The 26,283-nt window shown below is 54.4% G+C and overlaps 2 protein-coding genes across 5 annotated transcripts in view; one reads left to right on the top strand and one right to left on the bottom strand.

The window, feature by feature from the left end:
- Window positions 1-17,445, bottom strand: part of SIK3 (SIK family kinase 3) — a 69,785-nt gene extending 52,340 nt beyond the window's left edge. For 2 of the 4 annotated variants that reach the window (XM_054647401.2, XM_054647402.2), the window contains exon 1: window positions 17,170-17,445. In XM_054647401.2, coding sequence (XP_054503376.2) covers window positions 17,170-17,364 — 195 coding nt within the window. In that variant the 5' untranslated portion in view covers window positions 17,365-17,445. The remainder of the gene's footprint in view (window positions 1-17,169) is intronic. The other 2 variants (XM_054647403.2, XM_054647404.2) reach the window with 1 other exon arrangement.
- Window positions 17,446-18,137: 692 nt separating this feature from the next.
- On the top strand, window positions 18,138-25,449 carry PAFAH1B2 (platelet activating factor acetylhydrolase 1b catalytic subunit 2). Its single transcript, XM_054647417.2, has 6 exons — window positions 18,138-18,276; window positions 19,319-19,406; window positions 19,919-20,008; window positions 20,817-20,933; window positions 21,177-21,299; window positions 21,859-25,449. Exons 1-6 carry the CDS (start codon window positions 18,245-18,247, stop codon window positions 22,135-22,137), a joined length of 729 nt encoding a protein of 242 aa, XP_054503392.1. The 5' UTR covers window positions 18,138-18,244; the 3' UTR covers window positions 22,138-25,449.
- The last annotated feature ends 834 nt before the right edge of the window (window positions 25,450-26,283 follow it).

Here is a 26,283-nt window from a genome sequence, read left to right as displayed (position 1 = left end):
AGCCCATTCTTCCCTAGGTGGGGGTTTATTTCCAGGGCCATGACATGTTCTGACGCAGGAGGTAACAGCACAGAGGCAGATGACTCCCTCACGCTGACAGGCAGTGGATTCACCCCGACAGGAGGTAAGCTGGAATCTCTCCATGCCACACACCCTCCTCAAACCCCTCCTCAAGTGCACTCGGCTCTGCTGAGAAGTAACGCAAGGAAAGGAGCATATGGATAGATCCAAAGCTCTTCTGAATCACTGCTGCCTGCCAGCAGACATATTGCTGTCATTAGCCTCTAGCTCCGTTGCAAGATTTGTTTCTGAAAAGTCTTTGAGCCAACAGATTATATAAAGCTCAGACCCTTCCTCTTGCACACGAGCTGATAGTCTCCTCACTATGGAGGGGTGAGGAAAACACTCATCCCTGCACACACGAGGGTGATGCAGCTAATCAAAACAACTTCCCCAGCCAACAGGCAGCGTGCTGCAGCCAGAGCTGAGCTGCCAGATAATGCCCACTGACAGGAGCATGGAATAGAGCCCCACAATGGTTTGGGTCGGAAAGGACCTTAAATACCAACCAGTTCCACCCCCTGCCATGGCCACGGGCACCTTCCACTATCCCAGGTTGCTCCAAGACCTGTTCAACCTGGCCTTGGACACTTCCAGGGATGGGGCAGCCACAGCTGCTCTGGGCAGCCTGTGCAGGACCTCACCACCCTTCCAGATCCTGCAAGGTGCTGGCAGGTCTCCACAGCACCTTCTCTTCTCCAGGCTGAGCAGCCCCAGCTCTCAGCTGTCCCCGTAGGGGAGGTCCTCTTATCAACTTCATGCCCCCCTCAGGATCTGCTCCAACAGGTCCATGTCCTGCTTGTGCTGGAGATCCCAGAGCTGTGTGCAGGACGCCAGGTGGGTCTGTCAAGAGCAGAGGGGCAGAATTCCCTCCCCAGTCCTGCTGCCCACACTGCCTTGGATGTGTCCCAGGGCACCCTTGGCTTTCTGGGCTGCGAGCGCTCGCTGCCAGCTCACGGTGAATTCTATCACTCATATTGATCCTGTACAGAAAATCTGCAGAGATCAGAGTTTATTTACCCCAAACCCTGGGGCAGGGAATGGTGTGACCCTCTCCTGGCACCAGGGTCACACCATTCCCTGCCCCAGCCTCCTCCCAGCTGTGCTGCCTGACCTGGCAGCCCCACAGAACCGGCTCATTAACTCACAAGCACTTGGAAATAACTGCAGGTTACTGCCCAGGGTTCTCTGTATCTTTTATCTAAGCAAAATGCTACAGGACCGGGCTTGTTTGGTGCAACGCCCTTGTAGCTTCTACTCCCGGTAGCAAGCGAGCAGTTAGCTCTGTGCACCTCACCTGGCTGCCTTTTGCCATCTTTTATGAACCAAGGCCTGAAAAAAATACAGAATATATTCTGTCTTCTGAGCTGTGAAGCAAAGACAGCCTTTTGGTTTCTTTATTAATACATAGCAGGACTGCCCCCCACCAGGTTGTGATAAACTCCTTGTGGTTTAAGCTTTACTGGAAACCAGGCTTCCTACCTTGTTAGTTTTCCATATTACTCTCTCTCATTAAGCAATTTAGATACTCGAGTAGTAAATCAGAAGTGAAAGGAAGGCTCTTAATCGCCAGATCTAAACAACACTGGTTTTCGTCACCTCGTAATTCCAGATAACCACCATCTTCTGGTCCAAGCTGTCTCACACACTGCATTATCTTTACACCTTCAGGTGTCTGAAGGAGGTCAAACAAACACACTTTAGTTTCCTTGTAGAAGGCTGGTAGTACTCCTGTGGCTGCTTAATACTTGCAGTGGGATGAGGTCTATTATTTCTCTAAGTTCTGGTAACTCAGCTGTAAATAACCACGGTCCCTGTCCTAAAAACAGTCTAAAAGAGACAAGGTGAGTGCAGCAGCCCCACTGGTGGTAAGGCACAGCCAGCCAGCCCAGCAGAGCTGCCAGTTACTCCTCAGTAACTCACTGCTGCTCGAGATGTGCCTCATCCAGCAATTCTCAACACAAAATACATAAACAGTCCCTGGAGCACAGATGGAAGCTGATCCCTATCCCCTCCCAGGGGAGTTCCCTCATCACTAGGCTACAAAATCATGTTCTCTCTTGCTTTCAGCCCTTTGATGATACAAATCTTACGTTCCTTCCTACACAGTGCCCCGGTTTCAACATGAGAGGCAGAGCCTCTCCTCCCTCCTCAGCCGGTAGCTTGAGGATTTGGGCACTCTCAGAACTGGAGTCAGGGACGCCCCAAGGCTCGAGGAGATGCCTCACCTGGTATCACACTCAGTGCCCTTTCCCAGCTCCCTTTCACTCACCCACAGGGTACAGTGCTCATCTGCCACTGAGGACGTGGCTGCAGGAGAACATGGAAGCACTGACCTTCCCTGCCCATGGATTTGCTCTTTCCATGACAGCAGGATGCTGAAGGAAAAGGCCAAGTTCTTGAAGAGTAGAAGTCATTCAGGTTTCCTCCTCACAGCAAATGGCAGCTGTACAACAGCATTTTGCCACAGGTTTTTTTTCAGGACTCCCACCCTGACTGCTCATGACTCTCCTGTACAGCTGGTACTCACACAGCACCTCCTGCAGCTGCCTGGCCAGGCCCCAGCTGTGCTGAAGGGAGCAGGTGAGCTGAAGCCTCTCCTCATCCTCTCTTGCCTGGCTGCAGGCTCAGCCCCGTGTCCCGTGAATGAGGACAGGGAACCCCCACTCCAGGTATGAGTGAAGTGCAGGCAGTTCATGTGCTTCAGGTCACAGAAGCAGCGGATCTTGTAGCTTGAATTATACTTTTAAAAATCCAACTGAAATCCAAGCTCTATCACAGCCTTGCACTGCAGCTTCCCAGAGTCCTCCAGCCATTTGTTCTCTCCAGGGAAGACAGATAGGTTGCCAACCAAGACTGCACTGTGGGATTAGCCAATGTTTATGAAGTGCTTTAAAGATTAGAAGTGTCACCTATGTGCTAAATATTTCTCTGGCACTATCAGCTCGAGCAGCACCCGAGTATCTTGTATCTCCTCCTGCTGATCTTGAGCTGGTTGCCGAAGGCGTCACTCAACCTGACTCCCAACCATGGCGCTTGGCACTAATTCCAGGGGCGGTTTGAGACATATCACAGGAGAGGGCAGAATCAAGGAACCACTTAAACCCCAACTTCTGAACACGACCAGCAGAGTAATGACAGTAACATCACCAGGAGAGGCTTAGGGATTTGTGTTTTTACAACATTCTCATCCGTGTGTGTGAGATGGAACAGCCTGGCGCGAAGCCCAACCATGCGGAGAGAGGAGCTCGCCCCGCTCACCCAGATGGAACTGGCTGGGCAATGGCATCAAAAGGTACTTTGTACACACCAGCTTGATAGCAGCCCAATGGATCCCAGCTCCTGCACTTCCCTCCAAGCTTTTGGCAATGCTCCTGCAGTGCCTGGATTAAAAACCTGAGCAGTGAGTCTGAGCACACGGGACAGCAGCACAGCACTGCTCAGGCCCCCAGTCCTGTACACACACAGACCAAACTGCAGGGATACACCTATTTTCCTGCCATTTTTTCTCTTGTTCCCATTTCTCTTCCAGCTGGAACACAGACAGAGCCTGTGTCAAGACCTTTCTACTGATATCACACATAGGCAAGGTGTAAGGCTCAGCTGGACATCTGTGTTTCCCTTTGACACACCTTTTGTTACCCAGATCCCATCCATCCTCTGAGGACTGACACTGCATATAGATCTAAAACATCCAAAATACAGAGTACAGCCGTCCCCTCAGCCTGTGGGCTTCACCAACAGCAGCAGAATCCAACAACTATTATCAGGCAGTCGAAAAATGAAACATTCAATTCCAAGAGTTTACTCTGCACTGGAGAGAGAGAAAAACAAAGCTGGAAATCCCTCACTTTATAAACAACAGCTCCTCTGAAAGCACTGTCAATAGGAAGTTGTTGCTCTAAACTGTGTACACATTTGGCTCACAATTTGCCAACAATGAGGAAAATGAACTCCATGGAAGGATTCCCACACTGGGAGCCCAGTGTGTCACCCCAAATGGATGCTACCAGGGCCAGAGCAGCAGGACCGTGCCAGCAGGAGCTGATCTGCACCTTTGTGTAGGGCACAACTCTCTTGCTGGCCTTTGGGAGGGCATTTGGGGGAGGAATCCCTCCAAAGATGACAAGGTAGGAGCATGGCAGGAGGCAGAGCACAGCTGACGTGACAGTGCTTTTCTCACACAGCTTTAATGGTTTCTGTGTGACAGAAGGAGCAGAGCCAGCCAGGAGCCTGCTGAGCGAGGTGCCCTGCTCGGGACAACCCCAGCCAGGTGTACTGCACATGGGCTGGGCTGTGCAGGTCCCCGTGGCTGACAGCTGCCTCCAACTCGAGGTGACTCACTCAAGTCACACATCATAAACACTTCTTACTCCAGCCCCGAATTTGGAGCACAGAGGACTCAAACAAAGCTCCTGTGACACATGCCATTCCTGCAGAGCTGCTCGCAGCCTCTCCTGAAACCAAAGGATCAAAGCAAACAGAGGACTGGAATTGCTGTTCAAGATCTTCAGACACATTTAAGATAAGAAAAAAACAGCTAGCAAACCCCAAAAAGCTATCTTAATCACCATTTTAATTGGGACTTGATACTCCTATTCTAACAAAACCACTGGAGCACGGAATCCCAACACTCAGATGCAGGGCTGAGGTTTCCAGCAGCGAGGGGCAGGAGGCACCATGGCAGAATGTGCAGAGCAGCCTTTGTTCTGGGACCTGGTGAGGAAAACATCTGCCAGGCCCAGAGCACCGCTCCCTCCAGGGCGATAGGATCTGACCTCGGAGCACAGGAAGGCAGCTTTGTTGCAGGCAGCAGGGAGGGAAGGCGGTGCTAGCACCGACACCGACACTGACACTGCGCGAGGGTTGGCACCGGGAGACCTGCAGGTGGTGAAACAAGAAGCCTTCTGCTGCTCACCTCAGACGGAGCAGCCTCTGCAGAGCTGCTCTTGTTTGGACAAGCACGTTTGCTCTGGTGTCTATTTGAATGATGACTCACTCCAACAAGCCAGGGCACCCTACCACACACAGCCCCGAAGTGCTGACTTAGGGCTTGGGATGCAAATCCGGCAGGAAGCGGCGCTTCCCGACCAGGGCCACCCAGGCCTGGTCACTGCTGCCATTACCCTCCTCCAGTTGCACTCCCAGCCTGGATGACGAATCCAAAGAGAAGATGACAAGAACAAGAAAATTGTGTAAAATTTGCTCTTAGAGCGCTTCTAAAGTTACTTTTTTTCTCTTTGAATATTCGTGCTCTGCAAAACTGACAGCCCAGTTGCAAGTTCCTCGTGTGCCACCCCATCCTCGTCTCAGGAATGCTGCCCAGCACCCCATCCCTGGCTTGGAGGCGAGCCCGTGGCCACCCCGCTGGTGGCACTCCTCCAGCCACTTCCACTTTTGTCTCCCCAAGCATGTGAGAGTCACAACCCGTGACGAGCCAGGCAGTAATTGCCGTATCGATTTCGACGTTCCTCCGGCCGGAGCAACGCCTGTAACTGTAAACCATAAACCTTTTAATATCCCGCTCAATTATGAGGAAAACAACTCCTGAGCAGCAGCACGGCAGGAGCATCGCTGAGGGCCCGCTGCTGAGCCTGGCTGGGGATGGCCAAACCACGCTGAGACACTGTCAGAGCACAGACAGCCCTTCCACGTGTCACTGGCACTGCCACTGCCCTCAACCCTTCTTGTGCTGACCTCACCAAAGAGCTGAAAATGCTGGAACACATGGAATGAGAAGACAGATAAGCAAACGGATGGTGTGCCACCAGAACGTGACTTAGTGCTCGTGCAACCTCTGGGCCGCTCACAAATCCGAGAGAAAGAGCCCAGGAATTAAGCAACTGTGTCTGGGCACTGTCACACAAGGCAGACTTACAACCTCTCCATTATTTACAAACAGTTTCAGGGAAAGGGAAACAATCAGAGTGACTGCGTGGCCTCTAGAAAACATTCCCATCCACTGCAAAAAGCACAGAATCATACAGTATCCTGAGTCAGAGGGACCCATGGAATCCAAGTCCTGGCCCTGCACGGGACAGCCCCAAGGATCCCCCTATATGCCTGAGAGCATTGTCCAAACACTCCTTGAGCTCCTGCAGCCTTGGGGCTGTGGCACTTCCCAAGGCAGGTGCCTTGATGACATAAGAATGAGATCAGTGGAGCACACCTTTAATCCCCAGCTCCAAATCCTGCTGTTGGTCACCTCACCAGCCCTTTCCCCAGGAGAAGGGGCAGGTTTGGAGACACTCAGCCTGGAGAAGGCTCCCACCTTGCTCTGTGCAGACCTGACCCGCTTTTGTCTCGCTGTGCTGTGAGCCAGCTGGGCTTTGTTGCCATGGTGAAAGCTCTGACACGTTTAGTTTTCCCACTAATTTCCTGCTGTACTAAAGCAATTGCTGCTCTGCACCTCACTGGCATGGCACAGCAACAAGGAACCCCAAGAGCCCCAGAAACAGGGAGCAGGTCCAGCCACGTGCTGGTCACTGCCAACTGCTCCAGGCAACTTCAGTTACACCTCCTCAATATCCTAAACCCATCTGCCTTTAAGCCCTACAAAAGTTCTAGAGATTTGACCATCACTCAAAAAGGAACTAGACAATTCAGTGATCTCATAATCAGGGGCTGTAGCCCACCTTACCTTAAAAGAAGGTGGTGCATCTCAAATCCCAGACTCCAGTCACCAAACCACCCCATTTTCCTTTGGGCTCACATGAAGGGACTGAGTTCATTCCCGACTGTGTCAATGGTAAGTGAAAACAAGGATCCAGTTGTGTCTGTGGAACCAAACTGGGACCAGCAGCGCACACACACATGAGGAAAAGCAGAGACTAAGGCCCACACTGTCAGCTGATGACTCAGAAACTGCACAAGCGCCCACTGAGTGGGAAAATACCTATAGTCAGCCTTCACTTGTCATTTTACTGTGTAATGGGAGTCTCAGCTTGGATGAAAAACACATGAATATTTTGTTCTGACTAAGCACAGGTTTCCCCATGTACCTCAGCTCTGCCAGGGCAGTGGGCACACGACACCCACGCTGCAGCAAGGGGGAGGGAGCGACCGTGATTTCCCTCTCCACCAGCTCTGCACTTTGTTTCTAACATAAACCAGCTGAATTAACCAGCAGAAAGGAAAAGTCTTTGGATTTTTTTAAATCTTACACTTCCCAGAGCCGCTCAGGGGAAAAACAGCCTCTGTGGAAGCCAAGTATTAAAATCCTCGTACAGAGAATGAATCAGAATGATTTTTATTGGTTTCCAATGAGATTGTGCTTGAAAACAAACAGTTGCTGTACGACTGACAACCCCCTCACTGTGTCAGAGAGATGGGAGAACATAGATGGGCTTTGTAGAGCTGAGAACATGCTCCTCCATGGCTGCTGGGGAGCAGTTCGATTTCATTAATGGTACATGTGCAAAGAAATAGAGCACAAGCTAAGCTGTATCATAATCAGTTTGCTGGGGGGGTCCTCCGACCTCCAAAACTGCTGAAAGCAGCCCCAGCTGCTCCAGCCTCGGGCTGCAGAGGACACCGGCTACAACAAAAGAGCACCATTGTCTGCCGGCCACCTGGGAACGAGCAAACCTGCCATAAATCAGCCAGCACATGATGCTTTCTCTGTCCAAGGCAGGGGAGAGGCCAGGACAATTCCCGGCAGCGGCGCTGGCTCGGTGGGAGCCGGGAAGAGCCGCGCAGGCTGCCCGGAGCCCGTCCGTCAGCGGCACTCCAGCCAGGCTGATAACCTTGACAGAGCCACTTGCCAGATTACAGCCCAAGGATTTCCTACAAGCACATCCAGAGAGGAAGGACTAAGTACCAAGACTAATACTTTTCATCTTTGGTTGCTGCCAGTGCTGTGAGCTTAAAGGAAAATTTGGGGCGCGCAGAGACATGATCACACTGTCACAGTGACTGACAAAAGCAAACCCTTTCCTGTAGCACTAATTATTTCAGCTGAAAGGGGCACAGACAAACATCTTTAAGAATTTAGATATACACGTGACGACAAAAGGCATTTTTCCCCTAGTTTATTCGCTGTCACTGTCTGAAGACTGTATCTACCTGGCAAGGGTACCCTGAGCATCAGCACCGCTCCAGACTCCTGCGAGCCTGCAGGAGCAGCACGACACCCGAACAGACTGTATCCTTCCATTCCACAGACAGGAACCAGCTCCAATTAGGCTCAGTGCTGCAATTCAGCGTGTTATCTGATCACACTTCACACACACAATGACACACAGCTCATAAACGTACTCCTTCCATTAGGAGCACTTCATGTTGCGAAATGCCACAATTAGTTTTTAGGCATCAGCTTCAGTGCAGCTGCCTTCGCCCAACAGCAAGAAGCCTCAGGGCTCTAAAGATAGTGTCCCTGAGAGGGGCCAGAAACACACCTGGAAGTACCTGATGAGCCTGAACACAGGTAAAAAATTCAGAAACGCTTCAGGTTACATGACAGCAAATCCCAGAGCCTTAAAAAAACCCTTGTGCCCACAGTGTGATGGCCATGGGCCTGTCACACACCCATCCCTGCTATCCTCCATACACATTCCAAAGGTATTCCTGCAATTAAACTCTCTGCACAGACAGAGGTTATGCAGGAAAAGGCACAGCTGAAGGCCAAGACAGCCAAAGAGCCAGGACAAGCTGAGACTGACTTGTGTAGGTAAGAAAAGCCTGGAAAAAATGTGTCTTCCCTTCTGCTGCAGAAATCCACGCACACTTCCCCAGCCTTGAAAACACCTCGCTGCATCCCTCTCATTCAGAACTCCTTCCAACAGGACCAACCACATTTTAAAAGTTATTGGAAGGAGACAAGAAACATCCATCTGCTTGCTGAAAGGCAGCAGACGCACACAGCCTCCAAATGCAGACTTTAATTGAAACACTTTAATGCGCTGCCGCGGCCCCGCGTTCTCTGTATTCCCAGCGGTGCCGAGGCGTGTGCTCAGCTAATGGAGCTCTGACAGTCGTCCTGGGCCTGGCTCCCTGTCAAACCACGCTGGCCTCCAGCTCCGGGCCCGCAGTCGCACGCTGATACCCCACAGACTCCTTTTCTTCTAAACCATCTTCCAAATGTACTGTAATTAATGCTCTATAACTGCAGCCGACGCTTTAAGGAGCTGGAGGCAGAGCCAAACCATACAGGAGAGTGGCGAACGTCGAGGAGATCCCAAACTCCAATGGCAACACCCCAGCGGGCCTGGGGAACAGGCACCCCTGCATTGCACAACACTGGCTCAGGCCAGTCCCTTCGTCCCTCTGCAAATCGAGGCGGTAACTCAACACACAGATCACTGCTGTCAGCAGGCCCTAGTTAGGCAGCCAGGGCAGGATTTGGGAGGCGGGTTGGACTCCCACTGCAGGCCCTGGAGGACAGGGCCAGTTTCTGTCCGTGGCTCAGCTGACCTGCTGCAGGCTGTGCTGAATCACCCTGTGCACAAGCTGACCCCAGCACTGCCATCCAGGCAGGTGAACCACAGCCTGCTGCTGCACCTTGCACTGTGCCAGAGCCCGTCTGGTTTGTGTGTCTGCATCCCCACCTTCCTTCAGACAGCTTCTCAGGAACTGCAGCTCCCAAATCCCACGGGGAGGTTTCCCAGTGCTGTGTTTGCCTCTGACAGCCGTCACAAACCCTGCACAGGCGGCCACTCCTGCACCCACTGCAGCTGAGGGCACGAGCCAATACTCATTGATACCTTCATTTCAAACCTTCCATGGCCAAAGCAGCTCCAAGGAGAGCCCCTGCACTCTTGCTATGGAGTTACAGCCACAAAGTGCAGGCCCGAGCCCACCTCCCAGGATAAAGTTCCATATCTTGCACAGAGGGATGCTGGAGTCACTCCCAGCACACCTGCACTGCACAAGGACCAGCTCCTTCCTGCAGCTCTTCCAAGCTGCAGCTGCCCTAGCTGGAAATTGTCCCCTACACTGGATGCAGAGAAGAAACCAGAAGCATCAGCAACATTTCTCTGGGATCAGACCAAGCACTCTGAAAGCACCCAAAGCTTCAAGATAACAGCCAGCCAGGTCTGACAGCTCCAGGGAGACCCAGCTCTGCTGCTGCTGTGCTGCCCCAGGATCTCCTGCCCATCCTCTGATGTGCAGAGCAGAGCTCAGCTCGGCTCCCCCCACACACACTGGGCTATTTTTGAGCTCAGCGTGTCAGTTCCACTGGCTGTGGGAGTTTGTTTGTGTGGGATAGCATGATTCGACTACTTTGAAAGTTGGCTGAAGCCACATAATTCCCTTTTCATGGAACCCTTTTGATGGCCATTTAGCAGAGAGGGCGAGGTTTAGCCTCAACTATAGAGACTTGGGGTCAGAATTACTAGAAAAAGACACATAATGACTAATAATGAATCAGCCTTCGGTGGTTTCTTCATTTAAGTGTTAACGCAGCATATTAAACCCCTGGCCTGGGATCAGCAGAAAGGCCCTGAATGCATTAAATGAGTACAATGGCTTAACTAGAGAATCTCCAAATTGCTCTGTTTAAACCTGTGCAAGCTCCAAGCCAGTCCAACCTTTGCTGGTGCAGGTTCAGCTAAATGCAGCATCTTGCTGGGGGTGTGCAGAGCACGAGACCCGCCGTGGTCACACAGGGAAGTCACAACTCTCATGAGAATCTTCTCAGCCAGAAAGGAAGGGAGAACTTCCACCACAAACTGTGAATTCTACTCTGCTGGCAACGCTGGAGCAACTTCCCAAAGCTTTACTTTCAAGGGGATAAACACAGAGCTGTTATGCAATCGTCTTGGTGAGAGCAAGAAGGGGCAGCACCCTGTACAGCCACTGCACAGGGCTGATACAGGACCCAGAGAGAGGACAAGGGAAAAAGGAGCTTAGAGCTGCTTCTCTGTGAAAATGTCTAATACCCAAGGAGCCCAGTCTCCCAGCAACACACTGCCATTTCCTTATTTCCCTCTCACGTAATTCCTCCTTCAAACACAAATGAGGAGACAGCTTCTAGAAACCCTCATTAGGCCTCTGCAGCATTCACCAAACCTCTGTGAGACCCTCCTGGAAAAGAGACACTGATCCCTGTCTGTCACAGCCCTTCCTCCTCCTGCTCCTGTCAGTGGCTTTTCCTCACAGGGCAGCCTCTGTACCTGCCCAAAGGTGCCCCCACCTCGTTCATCAGGTGTGGATTGCCTCCTGCTGCAGCAGCCCCAAAGCTCTGGGACAGCAAATATTCGGGAGGAAGGGACTCCAGAGAGGAGGTGGGAGGCAGCCAGGTTGAAGAGGTACAGAACCTGTACCCACCTCACCCCCCAGATAAGCTAAGAGCCACACAGCCAAGAGGTAGGTATTAACTATCCTGGCTCTCTTAGAATATTCTCCGTGCCCAGAAAGGCTCAGGACACATGCCACAGGCCCCCCAGCTCAACCCTGCCCACGGTCAGCTGGCTCTCCTGTTTCCACCTGTTAGCATCTCAAGAAGGAGCCTGGTCTACAATTCAATCATGCTCTGGCATTAACATCTTGGAAATCAAATGTTATTTGCTATAGCAAGAAAAACATTGCAATGAAACATAAAATGTCAGTACTTCAGGCCAAAGTTGATACAGGCAATGGCTCTCTGAGGTTTTAGGAAATATTCCCTCTTATCCTGACTGTGGCAACTCTGCTTAGCCAAAGTTCATTTCTAGCTTTTAGGCTTTTGCTAAGTCTCCCCACCAAATGAGAACTAAAATACAACTCTCCTGCAGCACACAGGCGAGGAGAACAAAGGCCCTGTGAGCAGCAGGATCATGCTGCCTGAGGAATTAGCCATCCACAGCAGAGGCTTTCCTTCTGGCCAGGAGAAATAAGAAGCAGGACAGGTGAAGCACCACCAAACACTGCAAAAGAAAATAACTGATGACAGGTGAGCAGGTGTGGGCCATTACAAAACGCGTGGCACCGGTACTGAACAATCCCATCTGACACGAGGCCGATGAGTCAGGGCACGCTGGCACGGGGCTTATCACACGGGCAAGCTGGCTGCAGGGAGCAGCCCTCAGTCAGCCCAGAGCCACGTGCTCGCTGCAGCACGGCCAGAGCAGCACAGAGAGCCACCAAGGCTCTCCCACCCTCTGGGCCAAGAGCGCTCTGCATCGGAGCAGAGAAACCAGGCAAGGCCTGGAGCCCCCGCGCACAGAGATCAGTGTGCCAAAGCAAGCCTGAGCCCTTCCAGTGTGCCAAACTGTGCCAAACCAAACCAAACCTGAGCACTCCCAGTGTGCCAAAGCAAGCCTGAGCCCTTCCAGTGTGCCAAACTGTGCCAAACCAAACCAAACCTGAGCATTCCCAGTGTGCCAAAGCAAGCCTGAGCCCTTCCAGTGTGCCAAACCAAACCAAACCTGAGCATCCCCAGTGTGCCAAACTGTGACAAACCAAACCAAGCCTGAGCCCTTCCAGTGTGCCAAACCAAACCTGAGCATTCCCAGTGTGCCAAACCAAACCTGAGCCCTTCCAGTGTGCCAAACTGTGCCAAACCAAACCAAACCTGAGCACTCCCAGTGTGCCAAACCAAACCAAACCAAACCTGAGCCCTTCCAGTGTGCCAAACCAAGCCTGAGCATTCCCAGTGTGCCAAACCAAGCCTGAGCACTCCCAGTGTGCCAAACCAAACCAAACCTGAGCCCTCCCAGTGTACCAAACCAAACCTGAGCCCTCCCAGTGTACCAAACCAAACCTGAGCCCTCCCAGTGTACCAAACCAAACCTGAGCCCTTCCAGTGTGCCAAACCGTGCCAAACCAAACCAAACCTGAGCACTCCCAGTGTGCCAAACCAAACCAAACCAAACCTGAGCCCTTCCAGTGTGCCAAACCAAGCCTGAGCATTCCCAGTGTGCCAAACCAAACCTGAGCATTCCCAGTGTGCCAAACCAAGCCTGAGCACTCCCAGTGTGCCAAACCAAGCCTGAGCCCTCCCAGAGCAAAGCCCAACTCCCCATGAAGTGCCAGCCTGCTCTTCATCCTGGGTTCCAGTGCCACGCTGCCCACCTCCAAGAACTCTGGTGAAAAATGTGTTCCACTGATGACTCCAACTCACACAAAGACAAACCACAGACATTAAGCCTGTTGTCTCATGGAAGGGAATGTCCTCTCCCAGTGAGGGCAGAGCTGCCTCCCGTTTTCCAGAAAAGGCTTAGCTCCTTGAAAACCTCAATAAAAATCAGCTCAATTCCAGCCTTTCTCCAGTGCTTGTGCTGGTAGAAGGGCTGTGTTCTGCCAAGGATTAAAGCATCATGGATTTGGGTGACTACCCACTAAAATAACTCCAGGTACCCCTTAAACAGGATCTCACGACAGTGAAACATGCTCTGAGCTTTGCCCATCCAGATATTACTGAAATTTAACTCAAACCTAAGTTGACAACCAGCCCTCAAGAAGAGAAGGCAGCACAGCAGGAAGATCACTGCACTTGGGCAGGAGCTGTGTTCTCCCAGGACTGTCAATCCCATTTCAAGAGGAAGATGGACATGAAAGTGACTCCTATGTCCCAGTGAAACACTCAGTGAGAGCAGCGCAGCCACAGCAGGTATGTGCTGCCCCGTGCCCCAGCTGCATCTCCAGCCACATGGAGCTGATGGAAGGGAAGGGATGGAACCAGGACAGCAGAGAGCTCTCAGCAGTGCCCAGCGACCACAGCGTCCCTCTGTCCTCCTCAGCCCCAACAGCTCCTGAAGATTCAAACACAGCACCCAAAGGGCATGGGAACATAAGGTATGTGCTCCTTGGCACACTCACCAACATTCCCTGACCAGCCCTCGTGAAAAAATGTGGCATTAAAAACAACCCCACTGCCTGAACAGAGCTGGAATTCTAATGAAGTCACTTGGATGATTTATAAATGGAAATTCTGTGGAAAACAATTCATTCAGCAGGTCACTCTGAAGATTTTTAGCACAGAAACAAGGGTTTCTTGTAGAAGATGAGAAGAGACAAAGGAAGGGGGACAGAAGGAGGGATGCAGCAAGGTATCCCACAGGTGCCCAATTCATCCAGGTCAGAGCAGTGGCTCCAGCTCCTGCCCAGCCATCAGAGCAGCTCTGACAGAGCACAAGAGTCCAACTTTGCATGGGCAGGGACTGAATGTAAATTGCTGCCTTGGTTAATACGTAAATTGCAGACTGTTCCCTTCTATTCCATCGGCTCCAGCGGAGACAATTATGAATACAGGCCTCCTGCCCTTTGGGATGATTAACATTCCCCTTCCTCAGTGTCCCCAGCACTGCTGACCCACATTCAGCTCCTGAAATGCAGTTCTATGTAAACTGCAACGTTGGGTGTCAGCAGAACGTGCCAGCCCAGCAGGGCCAGGCGCTCTGCTCCTCTCTCTAAGCAAATGCAGTGCTCAACTTCCCAAGGGCCAGGAAAATCTCAGTCCATTAAGATCAGGACCCAACTACCTCCACTTCTCTTTTTAGGGAAAAGGGGACACAAGCCAGGAATGCTCCAGCTGTTTATCTCGAGCTGTCATGTCAAAGTCCACTTGACCTGGTAAATGTCCATCAGAAAGGAAAACAGGATCCAACACCCATCCACAGACCACCTCTAACGCCAGGCTCAGCAATGGACACCAGCCCACACCATCACTAGTTCCACCTTCTGGAAAAGGCCCCAAATCACGGGGTACATCATTTCCAAGCTCACACAGCCACTCAGAGCGGAATTCCGTCTGAGATGGTGCAGGAGCGCGGTTCCCGAGGAGGGGCCGTGACGAGCAAACCCGCTTTTCTCTAAGAGAATGTGACACGGGGTCAAGTTTGTGCAGGGATTTGGTGGCTATATTTGAGCTGCCCGGTTCTCTTACGCAGCTACTACTGCGAGAGCAGGATCACCTCAGGAAGGGGCTGCCAGCACAGGCAGCAACCGGGCTGCGCCTGCGTTTCGTGATCAAAGAATTCTTTCAGATGCCTAAATGGGACCATTTTGCCAAGGTTTCACTCGCTTCCAAGTTGTTTCCATTAAGTCAAAGTGTTAAAAGTGTAACTGTGATGAAGACAAGCTCGCAGTAGCATTATTTTGTATTTCTGCTGCCAGTCAAAAATGCTTCCCCATAAGGATTTGGCCTTTCCAATGCATTTACATCAACGCCTCCCCCCTAATCTCATGAGTCCCAGAGCCTGAACCAAGCAGCTCCTTTCTCCTTCCCCACTCCTCTCCCAGAGCCAACAGCAACAGCTCTGTCAGTGAAGGAAAAGTACTGAGGCCACAGTGCTCAGGGTCTGCAAGCAGAATCCAATCCGTTCACTCACACTCCTCTCCAGAGGCTGGGATTTGAAAGGAAACCTGACCTCGGACTTAAGAAAGCTTCCAGGTCAAGTTTCAGCTCCAAGCTATCCCAGCTCAGCCGAACAGATGGCAGTTGTTCCAGCACAGGTATTTCCCCAGGCTCGGGGAGCCCCCAGAGTTCAGAGGGACAGGGACTGGGTCTCCTCCATGCAGGGAAGGTGCTGCAGGTCAAAGCCGCTGCTCCAGAGTCCCCAGCACCTCACCATCCCACCAGAAAGCTGCTTCCTCAACTCCACAGCCCACCCTCGGTCATTCCAGGGCAGTAGGAATGAGTGTACACTGCTGCAAAGCAAAGCTTTCCAAGCTTAGTGTCCCCTTCCATCATGAAAGGCCAACATGCAAAATCCAGCCTTGGCCCTGTAAACCTGTAACACAATTTCCAGACAAAATGTGTGTGTGTACTCTGCCGTTCTTTGGACAAAATCAACTATTCCTGCACAAAAGATGGTCTCTGGTTTGGTGTTTTGCAAACTTCAGCGTCAGCACCACTGAGAAGAAACCTTGACCCAAGGAGGGAGTCTGGAAACAGGAACAGGAAAGCAGCTTGGAGCTAGATCCCTCATTTTCCAGGAATGATCTCCAGAGGGGTCAGTGCCCTGCACTTGGAGCACCTGAACCCATCACCCTGTTACTCTCAGCAAGGTTCAGGTTCATCACGGGGAGAACAACAGCACAGAGCCTCAAGTGCAGGTTAAATTGTGGCATCGAGCACTTGCAGGCACAAAATAGCCGTCAGGGCAGGCAAATACAGCCCAGCTCTGAAAAGAACTGTCCAGGAGGTGTTATAACTGATGTTTAAATAGCCCCTGAAATTAATTTCATCTTATTATCCGGGCAAAGAGCCAGAGTTCCAACAAACCAAGGCGATGGCGGATTTCTCCTCCCGTTTCAAAACAATGCTGCTCCTGGAACTGACAGAGGGGAAAACCCCAGAAAGTGACAGAGGCATAATCCCTGAAACTGATAGAGGGACAACCCCGGGAACTGATAGAGGGACAACCCCGGGAACTGACAGAGGGACAACCCTAGGAACTGACAAAGGGAAAATCCCGGGAACTGAGAGAGGAATAACCCCAGGAACTGACAGAGGGACAAGCCCAGGAACTGACAGAGGGACAAGGCCAGCCAACACCATCCTCCCTCTGCAGCGCTTCCAGGAGCCAGCGCGGAGCCAAGAGCAGGGCAGGCGCAGGGCTTTGGTTCGGGCCTGTCTGCTGCCTGCCCGTGCCAGCCCCGCTCCTGCCGCAGCTCCGGGGCCACCCCGGGCTGGCACTGCTGCATGCAGCACCACGAGCCGTGCCCGGGAGCCCGGTGTCACCGGCACCACCGGGAGCACGGCGGCAACAGAGCGGCTCCTCACGGATCTCCTGCCGCGCTCCGGGGCTCGCCCGTGCCGGGATCCACCCGGATCTCCCGCCGTGTTCCGGGGCTCACCTGGCAGCGCGGCCGTACCTGGATCCACCTGGATCCGCCGCTCCCTCGGGAGGCCCTTCCTTCCTCGCGCTGCTCCCTGCGCTTTCCCACGGCCCGGAGGGCTCGGCCACGATCGATTCCCACCGTCTCGGTAAGAAACGACCTGTCCCCCACCTGCGCTCCGCGCCCCCCCGGCTCGCCGGGAGCATCTCCGGGTACCGCGGGAGCATCCCCCCGCTCCACCTCCACGTTATCCCGGAGCCACGGGACCCGCGGGGACACCCGTGTCACCCGTGACAGCGGCCCCGCTCCCCGGCAGCGCCCGCCCGGGGCAGGGGGGGCTCGGGGCCGCTCCCCGCTCGCTCCCCGCTCACCGGGCCGGCGCCGCGACCCCCGCGGGGGACTCACCTTGGCGCGGGTCACCAGGTGCGTGGCGAGCTTCACCACGGCGAAGTTGCCCTTGCCGATGGTGCGCTCGATCTCGTAGTAGCCGATGCGGGCGGGCCCGGGGGGCCGCGGGGGCGGCGGGGCCGGGGAGAGCCGGGGGGCCGCGGGGGGAGCCCCCGCTCCGCCGCCTCCTCCCGCCGCAGCCGCCGCCGCCATCTTGTCGCGCGGAGCGAACCCCCCCGCGGGGCTGCGGCACCGCGTGAGCTCATCCGCGGGGGGGCGCCGGGGGGCGGGCGGCTGCCATGGCGACGGGGGCGGCGCTCTAACGTCACCGCTCGCGTCACGGGCGCGCGGGCCGCGGAGGGCGCCCCCGCGCGGCGGACAGAGGGGAGAGCAAGGAGCGCGCTGCGGGTTTGGGGAGAAACCCGCGGGAAATGGGAAACTTGCCGCGCGTGACGTCACGCCATCAGGGACAGGCCCCCCTCCCCCGGTCACATACACCTGGGTCACGCGTCATCTCGGGAGGAGAATGACGTCATGGAGAGAGGCTGAGGTGGGCCGTGGGTGCTGCGATTTTGGGGAGAAACCAGTGAGATATGGGAGATGAGTCTGACGTCACGTTCCAGTGGGGATAGCTGAATGATGTCATGGTGAGACCGCCCCATCTGGTGCATCCCCGGGGCCAGGGAGCTGCTTGTGTTTTGGGGCAGAACCCACGGTAATTGGAAACTTGTTCTTGTGACATGACTCCTTGTAGGGACATCAGGGACCCCGCACATGCAGGGCAGAATGACGTCAGGGGCGTTAGAATGACGTCACGGCGAGGGGCGGGAGGTGCCGCGGTTTTAGGGTGAAACCCACGATAAACAGGAAGAGGATTCCTCGTGCCATCACTCCATCAGGGAGTGACTCCATCACCCCCCACCTGGGTGGCGCTTCGCCTCGGCGTGACGTCACGGGAGCGCCGCAGTGACGTCACGGCGGGGAGGGCGGGAGTTCCGCGGGCGCGGGGCGGAAGCGGCGGCAGGGGCGCGCGCGGGGAAGCGGAAGCGGAAGCGGCGCAGGCGCGGGGCCGAGCGGAGGGGACGCGCCCGCCATGGAGTCGCGGGGGAAGGAGCCGCAGCCGCCGTGAGTGCGGGGGCACCGCGGGGCGGGGCGGCGCCCGCCCGCCAGCACCGCCGGGGAGCGGGGACAGCGGGAGGAGGAAGGGGAGGGGGCCGTGGGGGGAACCCGCCCTGCTCAGCCCGGCCCAGCCCAGCCCAGCCCGGTCCGGCCCGGCCCGCCGCGGGGGGCTGCGAGCGGCGGCCGCGGGAAGCATCGTCCCGCTGCTCTTCCCGCCGTAGATCCTCTGGGATGTGCGAGGATGATGAAGGGCTGGAGCATCTCTGTGATGGGGAGATGATGGGGAGCTGGGCCTGGCCAGTCCGGAGAAAGGAATCCCATCGATCCGCACAGATATCTCCAGGGAGCGCCACAGGATGGTTCCAGGCTCTCGTTAGTGATGCCCACCAGCAGGACAAGGAGCAGGGGCCATAAACTAAAATGCAAATTCCACCGCAACGTGGGGAGGAACTTCTTCCCCTGCGGGGCGGCAGAGCACTGGAACAGCTGCCCAGGAGATGGGGATCTCCCTCTCTGGACATTCCAACCCACCTGGATGCATTCCTGTGTCACCTGCTCCAGCTGGCCCTGCTTTGGCAGGGGGGCTGGACTGGGTGATCTCCAGAGACCCCTCCCGATCTGTAATGGTTCTGGGATCAATGGGATCAATCCCACCACGCTGCTCTGCTCCCAGAGCCAGATTATCCACCTGGACTGTGCAGCTCAGCAGCTGTAAGCTGGATCCCTGGGCACTAATAGGGACTTATCCTGGGAGTCTCAGCCGTTGTTGCTGAGCTGTTAAAGCCTCATGGCTCAGGTGTGGGGCTGCAGAGCATCCTTGGAGCTGGGCTTTGTTCTCTGTGCTGGGGCATCCATCGGGGCCTGGCTCCAGGGGAACGTGTGCTGCAGAGTCACTCTGGCATGGAGCAACATCCGTCTTGCTGTTCCCAGCCAGCTGCCAGCAGGCACAGGAGCAGGCAGGAGTTGTGTGCAGCAGATTCCTGCAGCCCTTTGCCAGCCCTGCTGCTGTGGGAGCTGCTGGAGCAGCTGTGAACTGTTCTTCCCACAGGAACAGGATGGGCATGGGGGACTCCAACCCGGCAGCAGTCCCACACGCCGCTGAGGACATTCAGGGAGATGACAGGTGGATGTCACAGGTAAGGCTGGCAGGGGATCCTCCTCACTGGGGGGGTGTTGGGCCAGGCTACACTTGGGACCCCGAGATCACAACAGCCTGGAGCTGGCAGCTGTCACACCTGTGTCACACCTGTGTGTCCTGCCATGATGGGGCAAAGAGAGGATTGGAGCATTTTTCTGATGAGGAGTGACTGCAGGAGCTGAGCTGGGTTAGTCCTGAGAAGACTGACAGGGGATCCCATCAATCCACACAAAATCTCCAGAAGATGGGGCCTGACCCTGCTCAGTGATGCTCAGTGACAGGACAAGGAGCAATGGCTATGAACTAAACCACGCCAAGTTCCATCCAACCCGGGATCCTCCCGGGGTTGTGGAGCTGGGGGCAGTGTCCAGCAGCTCAGGGGTTAATGCCAGCAGGGCTGCTGGAGGGCATGGCGGGGGGAACTGGCAGGGCAGCTGTCCCTGTGCTGCAGCAGGGGTGGATGCCCTGGGGCAGTGTCACCCGGAGCTCACCTTGTCCTCTCTTTGGCAGCACAATCGGTTTGTCCTGGACTGCAAGGACAAGGAGCCCGACGTGCTCTTCGTGGGGGACTCCATGGTGCAGTTGCTACAGCAGTACGAGGTAGGGAGGGGAGGGAGGCTGGGAGCAATTGGAGCATCTCTCTCCAACCCAGTGGCTGATCATGTGTATCACTGATGACTTCCACTGTTCCCGTTTTCACTGCTGTCTCCTGAGGCCCTCCTGCCCTGCTTCCTGAACTCCCCAGGGCCTGGACACTGCTTTACCTGGCTGCTTTTGCCTCCCTCTCTGAGGCCAGGACCGGCTGCCTGCATTTTGGCACACGTGCACAGCCCCGCTGCTCTCAGATCTCAGCCTCCTGAGGGCCATGGAGTTCCCTGTGGCTGTACCTGGCATGGCCAGAACACACTTAGCACCCTGTAGAATTCAGGGTGCCAGGGGCATTGTTCCACTGGTTCCTCCCTAAAATTATTGAGGGAAAGAAGAGTTCTCTTCTGCTGTGGTGGCAGCTGAGCAGCTTTGTTCTGCAAGAGCTGCTTCCCTTTGTTCTAGTTTTGTTACCTGGGGAAGAGAAGGATTTAATCAGGTCATAGACTCCTTCTTCAAAGGCCCTGTGCTTAGGGACACCATGGTCTGCAGTAAATCAGCGCTCTGGGGCTCTGATGAGTGCAGCAAATCACTGCTCCAGAGATCTTTCCTTCCTTTGTGCCAGGTCTGAGAGCTTGAACCTCAGCAGCTCCATCTCTTCTGACTCCACATAAAGCCTCGTTCTTGTCTAAGTGCCCTTTGTGGAGAGAGTTTTCAGAGCAGGGCTCGTGCCTGCCCTCAGTGACCTCGAGGACCCCGTGTGGTGTCTCTGCCTCACAGGCAGGATGCTGCTCTGAAGCTGCATGTTGGTTTCTGCTTGCAGATCTGGCGAGAGCTCTTCTCACCGCTCCATGCACTGAATTTTGGGATTGGTGGAGACACCACGGGCCATGTTCTATGGAGACTGAAGAACGGTGAACTGGAGAACATTAAACCCAAGGTATGAGCTGCAGAGCTAGTGAGGGTATCCAGGTGTGCAGTGAAGGTCCCCTGCAGCTGCAGGCCTGGCACAAGTGCCATCCCTGAGGGCAGTGGGCAGTGCCAGCCCCAGGGCTGAACTCTTGAGCCTGACTCTCCCTGCAGCTCTCTGGCCACAGATGATGTTTATGCAGGGATTTCAGGGTCATCAGCCCTGTTACCACTTGCCTCTGGAAAAGCTGCAAACGTTTTTCTTTCCTTGCAGGTCATTGTTGTTTGGGTTGGAACAAATAACCACGAAAACACAGCAGAAGAAGTCGCAGGGGGAATTGAGGCCATCGTGCGCCTGATAAACACCCAGCAGCCACAGGCCAAAGTGATTGTGCTGGTACGTCCCTGCTCCTGGGCTGTGCCTCTGCCTTACTGGGAGTCACTGGGTGGTGCTGGGAGGGCAGTCCCCTGATCTGCCTTCTGCTTTGTGCCTCCCCTCACTGGCTTGGCATTGCAGGAGCCCTCCTTTGGCCATTCCAGAGCTGGGTGGACTCATTCCCAGTAACTATCCCCCTTATTAATGTTAATGTTTCCCCTGTGAAGAGGAAAATAGGTGCCCAAATCCCAGCTGGCATTGGGAATCCTAGTTGGCTTCCTTGTCCTGAGGAAGTTGCCGCCTGTCTTGCTGAGGAGCTGGAAGTGTATGGAAAGAGCACAAGCTGATACATTTAAAAAATAAAAGAAAGCAGTTTCCCTGCCAGTCAGTGCTCGGAGCTCATCTGGCTCCTTCACTTGCATTTCACATTAGTCCTGAATGGACAAATTCCGACTGAAGGGATGATTTCCTCTTGTCACAGACATCCTAAGTCTTGACAGGCAGCCCGAATTGGAAGGGAAAGCAGGGCTCCTGGTGCCATCAGAGCATCAAATCTCTTTTCTGCCTCCTCCCGTGCCAGGGCCTGCTACCTCGTGGAGAGAAGCCAAACCCGCTGCGGCAGAAGAACGCCAAGGTGAACCATCTGCTGAAAGCCTCTCTGCCCAAACTGCCCAACGTGCAGCTGCTGGACGTGGACGTGGGCTTCGTGCACTCGGATGGCACCATCTCCTACCACGACATGTTCGACTTCCTGCACCTGACGGGCGGGGGCTACGCCAAGGTCTGCAAGCCCCTCCACGAACTGATCATGCAGCTGCTGGAGGAGACCCCCGAGGAGAAACGAGCTGCCCTGGCCTGAGTCGCTGCTGTCAGCGTGGAGAGCATCATCCAGCCCATCAGATCAGTTCTGTCACTGGCACTACAGAATCCTTCTTTCTTAAAGCACTTTCCATTGTAGAATGTTACCGGATGTCCGTACCTAGTGTTTTGAGGGGGAAGGCTCATGTTTAACTGGTCTTGTACATACGAGGGCCGGCTGGGTTGGTTTTATTGCAGGAGGAAATTAGCTGAAGAAGAGTTTTACTTTTAAACCATTCCTCATTTGAAACGAGAACAGGACTGTCACTCTGTGCCCCTCTCATGTCTTGTTGCCCCGTGGTTGTCCTAGACCCCCTGTAGCCTGTCCGACAGCCCGCTCCTGGCTGCAGCCATCGTGCTCTGTGTATTTGCCTGGGAACAAGAATCACATTCCACTTGCAAAAGCCAGAACAGATGCATTTTTCCAAACTCGGTTCCACCTTTTAGGCGGTTTTGGGTTTATTTTGTTTGTTTGTTGTTTGTTTGTTTACTGAGGGGGGGTTAAATGACACGTGTTGCTTTCTCACTCCTTTCTGAAGCAGCTTGAAACTGGAATTCAGAAATTCAAAGAAGCAAACAGTTACCTGAACTCGTGTAACACTCCCCAGTGCTTGTCTTGTGCTCGTTTCCCCAGTCCTGCTAGCGGGGGCACCTTCCCTTCCTCCCACGCAGCCCTCCTGGGAATGCTCCCATTTGGGTGCTGCTGCTGGCCCCTGCTCCTGCTGCCTGTGATGTTGCTGGCTTTTAGCAGTTGCTCAGTGTAGGATTTTAATGATCCAGTAATTGGCAGTCACTTCCTCACTCCTCTGGAACTGACAGACATCCCTCTGAGGTGCCTGGGCTCTTCGCAGTTTGTTTTCTATTTTTTTATTAAGTATGACTGTTACATCCTTTTTTTTCTAAAGCAAACCCACATGAAGAGTCCCTGGCTGCAAGGCCTAAATCACTCTGAAGCTTTACAGATCCCAAGGTGTATATTTCCTTATCACTACTGGTTTACTTGTATAAACATTTTATTTGAGCAACTACGGCCTCTTAGAGTAAAAAGTGGAGTTAATGTGTAGCTTCTCCTGCTCTAGACACTGCTCCTCACCTCGAGCAAGGGAGCCAGAGGGGCAGGTGCCCTCCTAAAGGGCTGTGGCTCCGTGCGGTTTTGGTTTGGTTTGTAGTTCAGAGGGCTGGTTGTAGCAAAACAACTTTTCATTTCAAACTCAGAGCTTCTCTTCCAGAAAGAAGCGGTTTGGAGCCGAGAGGCAGAGCCCTAGATGAATTGATAACTTGCAAATAACCTATCTTAAACCAAGTCTGTTCCTCCCTGCCTTACCTGCTGGAGCTGGAGCTCAGTTGGTGCCACGCTGGGTTTGTGCTTCCTGTGGGTTGCCAGGCAGGTAATCCTGGGAGGAACAGAGAGCTTCACTCTGTGCTCCAAGGGAGGGGTTCAGGTGTCAGGTGGCTTTGCTGAAGCCCATAGGTACTGTACATAGTCTGTCTGCCCTTTGCTGTAGCCAAGGGCTGGTGTGTAACTCTGACCTAGCGTTGAGGAATCCCCTAACGTCCCACCTCATCCCCCTCCTCCTGTAGGATTGATCATAGCAGGATTCCTGCCTGGATTGCATGCATAGTGTGTGTTTTGTTTCCAGTATATGTGATCTACACACAGATGAAGGAAAGGTGAAGCATTCCCCTGGCCAGGATCAGACACAGGGAGCTGCAGAGTGCCATGGGAGAGGAGGGATCACATCCTACCCCCATGATCCAGACCAGGGGTGCTGCTCCCTGGAGCTCCACGGCCTTGCAGGGCAGGCTTTGAGAGAGCACTGCTCGTGCTTCCCATGAGCTTTGGCTGGAAATATTGGGGAAGGGCAAGTGGAAAATCAAATGTTAAAAGTACAGTGCAGTGGAGAGTTCTTGGGGAAGGGTTTATCCCATCCCCAGCCCCCTCAGGGAGCTGGGATAAAACCCTTCTTGCTCCCTGAGAGCTTTCCATCTCCAGGCTTGTGAGAAAAGGCCATGGGCTAGTTTAATCTCTGCACCCCTGCTCCCTTCCCTCCCTGCTGCTGCTGCATTTGGCTGAAGCGATGCTAACCAGGAATGTACTCTGCAGTAAAGCTCTGACTCTGCTCAGCACCCTGTGCTCGCTGTGAGCCAGCCCCGTGGGCAGGGTGCCGAGTGGCCCGGGGAATTTGGCAGGCTCTGGCATCACTAGGGAGGCTCTGCTGGCTCTGCTTAGGCTTGGCTTGCTGAGGTGCCATGCTCTGTGCTGGTTCAGTGCTCTCGGCTCTGCTTGTTGCTGCCTGGCAGGAAACTGCCCTGCTCACCTGAGAGGTGTGGTGGGCAAGAGGGGCTCTGCCTCCTGCTCACCCCGTGCTGAAATCCGAGTGCCTCCTGTGAGAAAAATCCAGTTCCAGCTCTGGATGTCCCTCGGGACAGGGCTGGGCTGGAGCTGTGGCCTCTTCTGAGTGAGCATGTCCAGTTTTGTGTTTATGCAGCAGAGAGGAAAACAAACAAAAGATGTGAAATGACAGAGTCTTGTGAGGTGCCGGGGAGGGTGAGGCAGGAGCAGGGAGGCCCCCATACCTCCCCTTGCTGCCCACCCGCTGCCCTGAGCCTTCCCCGGGACACAACCTTTGTGATTCTGCTTTGGCAAAAATGCATCGGCTGGTAGAAGTCACTGTTAGTGCATATTTCAATATAAATGTCAATGTTTCACCCACTGTGTCGCAGCCTGTGTGTGTGTGTGTGTGCCCAGCCGTCTCCTGCCCTGTCCTGGTCACTCCTGGAGCTCTCCATGGGGCCGGGCAGGCGCTGCCAAAGCTCCCACTGCGGGTCCTCCCCGCCTCTGGGAGTTGTGCTCTGCCAGATCCTTGCTCCTCGTTTAATTCCTGCTTTCCCCACTCCGTTTGGGGCTGGTTTTGTCTGTTTTTCCTCCTTTCCCCGTGCAGATCTGGGTGCTGCACCCAAACCTGTGAGCACGGTGCTGCAGGTGAAGGGGCCTGGTTTATTTTGGCCCTCGACAGGACATCGGCCTGTGTTGGATTCCCGAGAGATTGATCTCAAATGGCCCTGGAACAAACAGGGACTGCACATCCCCACGCAATCCCACTCACAGCCATCCTGCAAGAGGCGACTCGAGTTCCACCAGGGCCGAGGAGTCGGCCGGAATTCTGCTTCTCTTCCCGCATGTCTGTCCCTGAGGTTGTCCCATCTGCCTCCAGCGCCACCACCTGCACCTGGAAACCATGGGCAGACTGTCCAAGCTGTGGGATCCTCAGGGACAGGAGGGCCCGGAGAAATAAAGTGCACAATAGCAGCAGAGCCTTGTCTCGTGGCGTTTGTCCCCTGGAGCAGAGCAGGAAGCTGGCAGCGGTCCTGGATGTCAGAGCCAGCCCAGGAAGTGGCTCTGAGTGAGGCGACACAGGGCTGAGCCCCTTCAGAGGGGGATTTTAAATCAAAACCCCCAGCTGCAGGCAAATAAAATGGGATAGAAAGGTCACAGAGCTGTTGGAGAGAGGCCTGGAAGCAGGAGGCTCAGCAACAGCTGGAACTGGGAGGTGTTTTGGGAGACACACCAAAAATCCACTGTGGCATCACTCCTGCTTCCCCCAAGCATGGGAAAACTCTCAAGTTACTTTGAATTATTCCATCTCTGGTGGTGAAGGGTGTAACAAACGGGAAAGGGTGCAGGAACCCCAGTAGGAATCCAGAGAGCAGCAGGAGAAAGGGATGGGGCAGAGCCACCCGTCCTCTGGCAGGATTCTTCCATGTCCTCCGGTACTTTAGGGGCAGGGAGGCCAGGCAAGGGGTTTAGGTGGGTGCCTGCAGTGCTGCACGGCACCGGGCTTCCCTCTTGGGCCAGGGGCTCCATATGGGGTCTCCTATGGAGCAGGGGCTATACAGGACAGGCTGCCCTACAGCGTTCTGTATGGGGTAGGATCTGCCCTACAGACCAGGGCTTTTTCTGTGGGGTTCCACAGGGAACTGGGCTTCCTGTACAGGATCCCATATGGAGCAGGGACTCCCCTTTGGAGCCGGGGTCCTATATGGCCATGGGGCTCCCCTATACAGCAGGGCTGTCCCTATGTGATCCCATATGGAGCAGGGACTCCCCTTTGGGGTATTTTATGGGACAGGGCCTGCCCCGTAGGAC

This window comes from Agelaius phoeniceus, chromosome 23, assembly GCF_051311805.1.
Source record: "Agelaius phoeniceus isolate bAgePho1 chromosome 23, bAgePho1.hap1, whole genome shotgun sequence".
Lineage (NCBI taxonomy): Eukaryota > Metazoa > Chordata > Aves > Passeriformes > Icteridae > Agelaius > Agelaius phoeniceus.
This window is presented reverse-complemented; position numbering and strand designations above follow the sequence as displayed.

What these genes read in the sequence shown, in the direction of transcription:
- PAFAH1B2 (XM_054647417.2), top strand. Translation starts at nt 18,245, where the DNA reads ATGGAGTCGCGGGGGAAGGAGCCGCAGCCGCC. An exon ending in ATGACAGGTGGATGTCACAG is followed by an intron (nt 19,407 to 19,918) that starts GTAAGGCTGGCA and finishes TCTCTTTGGCAG; the next exon opens with CACAATCGGTTTGTCCTGGA. An exon ending in TGGAGAACATTAAACCCAAG is followed by an intron (nt 20,934 to 21,176) that starts GTATGAGCTGCA and finishes CTTTCCTTGCAG; the next exon opens with GTCATTGTTGTTTGGGTTGG.